The sequence below is a fragment of the Gobio gobio genome, assembly GCF_949357685.1.
Source record: "Gobio gobio genome assembly, chromosome: 5".
NCBI lineage: Eukaryota > Metazoa > Chordata > Actinopteri > Cypriniformes > Gobionidae > Gobio > Gobio gobio.
This window is the reverse complement of record NC_137101.1, coordinates 53,869,229-53,880,281: the sequence shown is the minus strand read 5'-3', so window position 1 is coordinate 53,880,281 and position 11,053 is coordinate 53,869,229. Positions and strand designations below refer to the sequence as shown.

The following is an 11,053-nucleotide window of genomic DNA, read 5'->3' as shown; positions in this document are numbered from 1 at the left end:
TAACAAATCTGCTACAAAGATAAAATAGATAAATTAATTGTTACAACATTGAAATAAAAATGTAAAGTCTGTACAAATACTAGAAATTATGAATATAAATAATTAGTTTTTTTTTGTGTTTTTTTTAACTGTGTACATTTATTTTATTTATCATTTTAACGGTTGATTATTTTTTCATATGGTTCAGATCATTGTTAGCTTCATCTTTAGTAGATGAAGATGAAATAAAGTCTCAGGCAATGTTGTGGCCACTCCACCAGTGGACACGTCACACAGACACACAGACCCTGATCCGCTCTGGAGCGCCATCTTCAGGCCTCCAGGAGAATCCCTGCATGTTCCCGACTGCTGGACTTACACTGCTCTATATATAAGGACATGAGATTAGCCTTTGAGCTAATGCTACATTACATACTGGATTCAGAAAATACACTTCTTAGTTCTTAATCTACCATTTTAGAGACAAAAACTGTAAATTAAATGTAAACTACATCTTATGAATTACATGACAGCGCCATTATTAAACCACACGATATCATGACTTCAAAACAAATATTGTTGAGAAGAAAATACCACAATGTCTCTTTATTCTCTTATTTATTTATGCAGGATGAAGATACAGATCCAGGATCAGCAACAAGATACACTTCAAAAGATATTATTCAACATTTATAGATTTACTGCTTTAAATCAGTCATGTGATGTTCATGAGTCCTGTCTGTCTCACTGATGAAACTCTTTATATAATGTGACATGTAGAGACAGCTCAGAGCTTATGAATATAGTGTCTCATACTGACTTTTATACAGTAATCTATAGCAAACATCAAACACACATTATTCCTCATTAATACAGGTTCATATGTTAATGATTCTTCATGATTATCATCTTAAATCATTCGCTGAAGGTTCAGAGTTACTGGAATCACATTCTGCAAAGCTCATCTTCTCTTAAGGGGAACAGCAGGAAACCACTGAAAGTGTTGTAGTTACTCGGGCTTTCATATATCCTCCTGCCAGACCAAAGCCTCACATAGACAACATCTCCAACCTCCAGGAGCAACACAACTCCATTTGAGGAGTTTAACGTACCCTGAGTCTGTTCATCATGTGCTATAACCACACGCTCTCCATTCTTATCAATAGATGCAGCTGCTCCAGTTCCGCCATTACCATGAACAGTGACTCTGAACATGTAGGCTCCTCTCAGTGGGGCTGTGAAAACACCTGAATCAAACAACAAGAGACACAGAATCAGCTTCACACAGTTTCATGACCAAACACACTGTGTTATAGTTTTAAAAGATGAAGATCATTTCATTAATTCTCTTACACACATTACACAACATCAGATCTGAAGATTTTCAAAAGCAATCTGTGATCAATCCTACATACAGGTTTATTTACTGTTTTCTTTTATATGATGTAATTTTATAATCATTATGTCATATATGTAGATTTATATCATTAGTGGTGCTTACGAAGCCCGGGGGGCGAAAAAGTCAAAAATCCCGACTTAACATTGCAGCGAACTTATCAAGCCACGCCCTAGCAACCATTTAGAGCTCCCTAGCAACTGATCCCATAGACTTCCATTGAAAGAGATCAAAGGGATATCTTTGGTAGAAGTGTCATAGAAACACGAGGGTGGGTTTGTGTAACTCAGGGCATCAACAGCCAATCACAAATCACCTTCAACCCTTCCTAGCCATGCCCTAGCAACCATTATCAAGCACCCTAGCAACCCAAATCCACAGAGGGATATCTTCACATCTGAATGTCATGAGGCATGGGGGTTGGTTTATATCATTCATACTGACAAGCAGCCTTTGGAGGATCATCATTGGCAGCTGCCAATCCATAGCAACCAAACTGAGTACCCTAGCAACCGTTTAGCAATACCTATATCTCTGCATCAGAACATCATAGAGACATGAGGGTTGGGTCTTTTGACTCGTTACATATGCTAACAGTGAATAGCTACATGGTAATAGCAATTAGCTTGGAGTTATAACATGAAAAAAACAAGTCAAAATGTGCTATCAAAATGCTAATTGTGTTAACATCATGCTCGCAACATGCTAATCGTGTTAGCATCGTGCTAGCAAAATGTTAATTGTGTTAACATCATGCTAGCAAAACAAGCTAATTATGTTAGAAACAGGCTAATCATGTTAGTTAATAATGCTAACAACATGCTAATCGTGTTAGCATTATGATAATACCATTCTAATCGTGTTAACATCATGCTAGCAAAATGCTAACTGTGTTTTTTTGCCACTGCAAGCACCACTCAGATTTAGGAAATTTACATTCTAGTTTATTCATTTAATAATTTTATTTCATTTATATAATTTATTATTTTATTATTATTAATTTGTCTTTACATTTTATATTCCTTAATAATTTTGCATTGTTGTTTAGTCTTATGACTGTGTTCTGAAGGGATGTTTGCTTCATGAGTAGGAGATCAGAGAAAGTCTCCATTTCAAGGTTTGTATCGTCACAGGACGATGTTGTGAAGCAGTGATTTTCCATTTCCCCCCTTTGTATAACAACACTTGTTGAAATTGTACTGGCCAGACGAAGTCTGAGCATTGAGACTTACACAACTAAGATTATTCTATAAAACTTTGCTCTTTTTATCATCATCACTTCGTCTCCTGCTCTTCTCTGAGTCAAACTCTCAGGCTGATAGAAAACTGTTAACAGAGTCTCGAGGAACCAGACCAGACTTTCTGTCGACAGGTTTGTTCCACACACCAGACAAACGGATATCTTTAGATAAGATCCGGGGCTGGATTTGATATTTCTGACGTGAAGATTCCTCTGATCTAACACTATAATATTTATGACTCATTTCATTGATAATTACCTGTGATTGGGTTGTAGGCGTTCCCTATGTTTGTGAAGACGTTCCTGTAGGTTAATGTGATGTCAGTGGTAAAAGGACCAACATATCCTTCGCCAGATTCCATCAGTGAAGCTGAAAAAGCAATCTCTCTGTCTGTTGTTTAAAACATAAGCAATATTGTGATATATTACTGTATTACACTGAGAATGTATTCACTGAATTTAACATCACTCAAGCTAATATTAACCTCTGTTCTCTTTCCTCAACTCCTCCACTTGACTCAGAGTAAGATTTGAAGTTTCTGTGAAGGAATAAAGATTCTGTTAAATTACATTCACACTGATTATTGTAATATATAAACACAATTTACACAGTAAACTCTCAACTTTACACTGACATTTACACTATACAATGTATTGCACTGGTGTTTTACTCTGAGGATCATTGATAAAAGAGTGAATGTTTTGGTGAGGTACCATCAGTTTTCTTCTCCAGCTCTTCCAGGCTAATCGTCTGTTGTTCTGCAGCCTGTTCAGCATCTCTCAGTCGCGTCTCTAAAGCTCTGATGATTTCTTTCTGCTCTGTGTCCGAGGCGGTCAGTTCTCTGATGTTTGCTTTCTGCTCTGTGTCCGTGGCGGTCAGTTCTCTGATGTTTTCTTTCTGCTCTCTGTTGATTTCTTTCTGCTCTGTGTCCGTGGCGGTCAGTTCTCTGATGTTTGCTTTCTGCTCTGTGTCCGAGGCGGTCAGTTCTCTGATGTTTGCTTTCTGCTCTGTGTCCGAGGCGGTCAGTTCTCTGATGTTTGCTTTCTGCTCTGTGACCGTGGCGGTCAGTTCTCTGATGTTTTCTTTCTGCTCTGTGACTTTGGTGGTCAGTTCTCTGATGTTTGCTTTCTGCTCTGTGACCGTGGCGGTCAGTTCTCTCAGGGCTGCATGGATGTCAGGGAAGCACAGATGGCAGTATTGTTGGCTCTCAGTTGAAGCTTCAGCTCTCAAAGTGTCTGTTTGCGGTGGATTCTGTCTTCTGTCCTCAGAGCTGAGCTGTTGACTGATCTCGTTCTCATTGAGTCCTCCATTGACAAACACAAAGGTTTCCAACAGCAGCAGTAAACACACTAAACCCTTCATTCTTCACTGATGTCTGTCTCCAGCTCTTGCTCTGTCATCCCCACAGCCTCTCATGTGCCTTTATACCCCTGTTGTTTACCGCTCAAGTTAGGTTCTAATCTTTTTTTATATTGACACAAGTTGTAACTTTCCCAAAGTTTCCAAGATCCTTCTCAAGGCCTCACAGGTGTTTGCTGTCCGCCTTTTCATGTCCTTGAACTCCAGCAAACTCCAGCAAGATGGCTGATTTTCTTTTAAGGTTCTAGGAATAAAACCACAGTAGAATCACAGGTTCTGCCAGAGAGTGCAACCAGTTTAACATTTATACATTTGGCTGATGCTTTGATCCAAAGCAATAGATGTTACAATTCAGTTCATTTGTGCATCGCCTTTTGAACATTGTTGCACAGCTTTCAATAGTCTTTTAAAGCACTAGCAGCAAATGGAAAAAGTGCCATGGAAAAACCTTAAGATATTTACAAAATGAATAATATTGCAATTTCCATCTTGAGTTGTTGTCAGCATTAGCAATGTAAATAAATGAGTGTACGTATCATTTGGTGGAAGTGAACTGTTGCAGTGAGTTTATTATTGCGTATGGTAAGCATTTATCTTGATAAAGATTGGAAGTATTGTGTTTTTATAGAGTGCTTCTGTAAAAGTTCTGTTTTGGTTCATATGTAGAGTAGTCTGTCTAAAAGCTGTAATGCTACTGTTTGATTGTGCACGTCTATTTCCTATTCTCGTTTTACCCTTTGTTTGACATTGCTGTGTATTTAGATTCTAGTCAAATTTGTGCAAAATCACTAAGTGGTTTTATTTGTTTTTAACTCTGTCACTCACACACACACACACACACACCGGTGCGTGATCTCAACACGACATGAACAGCTGTATTTTTATGAGCTAACGTTAACAAAGATGAACAAATGTATTGCTCATGGCTAGTTCATGTTAGTTAATACATTAACTAATGTTAACTAATGAAACCAAAATAAGTTATTTTAAAAATATTTCACAATATATAAATACACACAGTTTTTGCTGTATTTTGGATCAAATAAATGCAGCCTTGGTGAGCAGAAGTACACCAAGTACAGTACAAAATAGTACAGTTTCCAAACTTTTGACTGGTAGTGTATATGGAATAAAACAAAACTAGAGGCGTTTGCAGACTTTCTGTCTTAGTATTAAGTCTGATAGAAAATCAGCAAATTCTGTGATAAAGTCTGTATGGTGTCCTGGTGGCCTGTATACAGTAGCTAACACAACGTCAAATGGGATTTATCATCTACACTAGAAGCACCAACGCTTAAAAATAATTATATTTGAAACTAGACCTCTGAGTAATACTAAATATATGATTATAAATTACAGCAACACCTCCGCCTTTGCCTTTCAGATGGGGCTCATGTTTATAACAGTAATCTTGGGGGGTGGACTTTTACCGTTAAAGAATAAGAGGTTAAAGAACAACAACTTTAATGGAGTCAGATAAATTATATTAAACTGAATTATGCTGGTCATCCTTCAACTGCTTTTTGTTCTGATTATTGGTTAAAACAGCAGCGTAAGCTCCAGCCTTGAGCCACTGATGTGTGCTCGTATCATTCGGTCGACTGAGTTAATCATTATATGTGTGCTTTTCCTTCACATGCAGAAATATCCTGAGTTATGGGAAAGTGCAAGAATCTGCACTTCTGATAATGTGTTCATGGACATCTGCTAGACTGAAACGTCTGAATTTGTTGTGGTAAGATTATGTTTTTATCTGTTTTTCTTCATCATAGGCTCGCCAGGGTGTGTAAACCACCATAAAGTACATAGTGGTTCATCAATAATGAAAGGATATTTTAGACACATGTCACACACACACACACACACACACACACACACACACACACACACACACACACACACACACACACACACACACACACACACACACACACACACACACACACACACACACACACACACACACACACACACACACACACACACACACACACACACACACACAGATTCATATCACACACAGAACAACTGTGCAAAGAAATAAATAGTTCATTATTTCTGAATCTGGATTTATTCCGATAAGGAACCACATAAATAAATGATATTTTGCCTGTAATTATGGTCACATGAACTAAATGATCCTTCTCATAATCTTACAGATGGAACAAAGACACTTGTGTAATAATTTCAAACAGACTTTGGACTGAACACTGAACTGAAGCATTTAGAGTAAGAGCTCATGGGGTCTTTAATCTTCTCTCAAATTAAGATAAACAGCATTTTGAAGGATTATATAAACACACATAAACTGATAATGTCCTGAGAATAAAAACTCCAGTGATACATGTCCAATAAACTGATGTTCAGCTTTCCAAAAGCAATATTCCAACACACAGAAATACATACTAGACATGAAACTGCAGAGAATGTACATAATGTATAATATTTGTCTGTGTGTGTTCCAGATATTCTTTTTGTTATGGGGCCCAAATGTCAAAAGCATAGTAAAACCTGAATTTTTTGACATTGTGATAAGAAACTATCGGTCCCCATGAAGAAAACACCTTATAAATCATAATAAATTATATTTTTTGAAAGTGTTGCTTGTGTCCTGGATAAACTTTGAAGACTTTGATTTCATCTCTTGTGTGAGACATGATATGTCAGAGAGTGTCTGTGTGTGTGTGTGTGTGTGTGCGTGTGTGTGCGTGTGTGTGTGTAATCGCGCTGAGAGCAGGTTCATGGTCACTCAAGATTTCCCTTTACTGGGCCGGTAGACTACAGACAAAATTGGGACAAACAAGAGCAAAAGCTGGTTCTAGTGCAGTTCATCAGCGTTGTATGAGAGTCAGCAGAGAGAGATGTAAGCTCTGCTGAATATACATTATAAGATGATCGTGAGCATATAGTGGACAAAAACTCAAAATAAAGCATTTTGATTTACTTCAGTAATGTCAGACCGTTTGCTTCATGATGATGAATTGTTTTACTGGAACAATGTTTCTGTTTTATTGTTTTAGGCATTTTGGTTTGTGTAATTGATACAATAAAGAAAAAAATGCATGAAAAGGGGGCAACTTAGCATTAAATGATTACAAATTCTTCCTACTCGCAGCACGTTAAAACTAAACAAACCATCCTTAATCTTTTTTTTATTATTTTTAAATTACAGAATTCAATTTAAAAACATTCAGCCATCACAGTCCGTGAACAAAGATTATACATCAAATAATTACAATAACATAATATAAAAAACAAGTATGAAATTAATAAATGAACACCCCTTATGAAGCTTCGAATCAATCCGACACCCGTCTCTACGGCGACACCTAGTGGTCGCTTGCATGTGTTGATCTGAAATAACCTTTACAATGATCCATGTAAAAAATCTGAAAACTACATGATGTTGTTTTTTTAACCTGTAGCCTCCTCATTGTGGATAACTATAGGTTTTTTGGTCATGAAAAATGATTAATGATTGATAAAAATGATTAATAAAAATAAATAAAGCCACAATGTGTCACATTTGTTACATAACATTTTTATTCAAAAATATTATTTGCTCTGTTGTTGAAGGACTTTGCCGACTTCTTTTTTTCGATTTTTCACAGGGACACTTGCTGGCATGCACAAATATATTTTAGCAAGTAACTTACATACAAATGAGGGGAAATGACTGCTATCACAAAATATCTCTCCTCTCACAAAAACCCACGAGGTGAAGATGGATTAACTTCACTTTTAAACTGTGGGGAATTAGGTTTATAGTAAACCTAATTTACTGTGGGGAATTAGGTTCATTTAGCCATAGTCATGTGACATGGGTGTTTCGAATCACAGTTCGGAGCAGTGTTTCGAAACATCTGCGCTTCGGGATCTCGTCAAAGCGCTGAAACGTCAGTTTCGCGTCAGCCATCCCTAGTGTTCTCTGCCTTGTTGTGTTTGTTAGTTTGGACTGCCTGCCTGTGTTTTGACCTTGCCTGAACTCTTAACTATGATTGTGGATTACCCTTTCAATAAAGCTGCGTTTGGATCCTCGACCTGTGTCTCTCAGAGCAGTTACAAAAGCAAAGAAATAACTCCAACTTCCAGCCATTTTGCTCGAGACCTTACAAATGCCCCTTTAGCCATTTCAATATACATATTATCTATTTCCTTTTTTTATTTTTGTATTATTGTTCTTCTTCCTCTGAAAAACTATCCTTAGTAATTAAAATGTTTAATTTTTCCATAATACTTTCTTTATGCTATATTTTATATATATATTTATTATTTACTTTGGCTATATTATTATTTTTAATTACTTTACTTCGTTTAATTGCTATTTCTCTCATTTTAAACTTGAAAAATTCCCATCTTTGTATGCGATTCACTTCATTATTATCAAATATGCTTTTTGTGTTTTTTTTTTTACTAAATCACAAAACTCATCATCTTTTAATAAATTATTATTTAGTTTCCAATAACCACATATATTACCAATTTGTTGTTTTTTTCCTGCTAAATGGATTGAAATTAATTTCTGATCAGAAAATGGGGCATAGCTGTGATGATTCTGACACAAATTGCAGACAAGAGGGAGATATAAGCTATAGATCAATTCTAGACTGCAACATTGCTCCAGGTAAATTTGTTAATGTCAGGGTTTAAAAACGCCAAACATCTATAATTGCCAGTTGTTCACAAATATATGCAGTACTTTTGAATCTTGAATGTGAGATTAATCTTATAGGTTTTCTATCTACAAGATCATCTGGAGCATCATTATAATCACCTCCAATAATCAAGTGTGCAGCCTTATATTTGTTTTTAAAGGCTTCAAGTTGTAAAAACATTATTTTTGCTAGAGCTGTATTGTTATATCAATTGCAAATTATAAAGAAGGAATTGTCTAATTTGAAAACCAAAATTATCCATCTACCCTCATTTAAAGTCACTGATTCAATTATATATCCTTTAAAATTATTGAGTAGAATGGCGACACCTGCTGATTGTTGAGAGGCAAGACAGAAATAATATATATCACCCCACTGTGATTTCCAAAACTGCACATCATTGCCTACCGAATGAGTGTCTTGTAAAAAAAAAAAATGTTTTATATATATATATATATATAAGCAGCATTTTTTTCGTCTACTGAATAAAAAGATTGATTTCCTTTTGTTGCTATCACGAATACCCCTGACATTCAAAGATATTATTATTAAGGAACTAAAATGGAAGTCTGTCATAATGAAAGGAAAGAAAAAAACTTAACTGGATGTCTGTTAAAGTTATAGGAACTAGTTAAAGAAAAAAAAAATACTTTTTTTAAAGGTGCCCTGGATTGAAACCTTGGCATAGTTGAATAACAAGAGTTCAGAACATGGACATCACATACTGTGAGTCTCAAACACCATTGCTTCCTCCTTCATATGTAAACTTCGTTTGTGAAAAACACCACAGAAAAATAGGCGAATCTCAACATAACACAGACTGTTACGCAACAGTCGGGATCATTAATATGTACACCCCCCACATTAGCATATACTGGCAACTGCTACAGCATCCGGCAAGGGTTTAGTTACAAGGTTACACTGGGAATCAGGCTTAGAGTCACAAACAAATCGCTTTAACATAGTTTGTTTCACTAAGTTTCTCTTTCACAGAGTACGGACCTGTGAACTTTGCATGGAGGGATTAATATTTACACTATTAATATTTCCTAATTTAACAATAGGCCTATTATTCATGAAAATAGTAAGCAGATAGTAAGCAGTAAACTGCCGAATTTCAATGTTCTCGTTACTCTGCATTTTACAAATATTTGGGGTGCGAAGATACAATATCATTTGCGATTTACACAAAATTTATGCGTCAATGCATTTTTTTACGGATGGTGTCATGACGCACCCTTTTATCGGTAAAAGACCAATTGACTGGAAACAGGCTGGAGACAGCAAATTGGGCACTTTTTTAATGCATATTCACTTTGTTGATAACAAAACTGTGGAAAAAAGTGGACGGAAACTTAGCTACAGTCTCTATTTGATGATATCTAGGAGAAAGAGGCTCTTTGTGTTGGGATTTATCTGACTTTAGTGAGACAGCTAGCAGACGGTCAGTTAAGCCAGTCCGTCTGCTTCCTGACCTGGTCTCCAGTTAGTCAAGGTTCAACTCTAAGACCATGTGCCAGATTACTAGATAGAAGAGCTGCACCATCCCAGGAGGGATGAATACCATCTCTTTTTAACAGGTCAGGTCTGCCCAAAAAACTTTTCCAATTGTCTATGAACCCTGTTATTCTGCGGACACCATTTCAACAACCAGCCATTGAGTGGGTTGAGTCTGATAAGTATTTCATCACTCCGGCGAACAGGAAGCAGGCCAGAGCAAATGATAGTTTCTGACATCATACTTGCTCATTTACACACTTCTTTCAATGTTCATTTTAGTGATCTCCAAACATTATTAGTGCCGATGTGAATAAGAATAATTTGCAATTAGCATTAGCCAGCACTTTTAAATTTGCTTCGTCTAGGCCTTCGGCTACTGGCAAACATCTGACTATGGCAGCTGGTGTCTCTATTTTTACATTCCGTGTAATATAATCACCAGTCACTAGGGCACTTTTAACAGGATTCTCAGTGGGTGCGTCTCTGAGCTGGGAGAACCATGATGTTCAACCATGTTTTGTCCCGTGTCTATGCCATCTCGCAGTCACCCAGTTGCTCTACTGCATGGGCTTGTGAAGCCCTCGCTGCTGACAGAGTTGGCTATGCTATGGCAGGCAGTGCAAGTGACCATAACAGGGGAAGATGACATGTCTCACCATGTTTGTTGACTGATCCAACTCACCACATTTATCGATCGCATGCCAGAAAAAAAGGCTGTAAGCATGGATGGCTGGTTAACAGACTAGCGAAATGCTTGCGTGTTGTGTTAGCGATAGTGATCAGATCAATGTGACAGACAACATGAAATAATATCAGATATATTGTGATGATTAAATTATATTAAGCAAGCAGGAAAAGATAGAAAATAGAGCTATTTGGAGCTACAGACACAATTCACTCAGGCAGATAGGAAACCGCTGTGC

General features: G+C 36.8%; 1 protein-coding gene across 1 annotated transcript; it reads right to left on the bottom strand.

Moving 5' to 3' along the window:
* Positions 1-572: 572 nt before the first annotated feature.
* Positions 573-4,014, bottom strand: LOC307126092 (uncharacterized protein). Its single transcript, XM_079816468.1, has 4 exons — positions 3,330-4,014; positions 3,101-3,154; positions 2,875-3,006; positions 573-1,226 (listed from the first exon to the last, which is right to left on the bottom strand). The coding sequence occupies exons 1-4, from the start codon at positions 3,976-3,978 to the stop codon at positions 925-927; spliced, it is 1,137 nt and encodes a 378-aa protein (XP_079672594.1). The 5' UTR covers positions 3,979-4,014; the 3' UTR covers positions 573-924.
* Between the last annotated feature and the right edge of the window lie 7,039 nt (positions 4,015-11,053).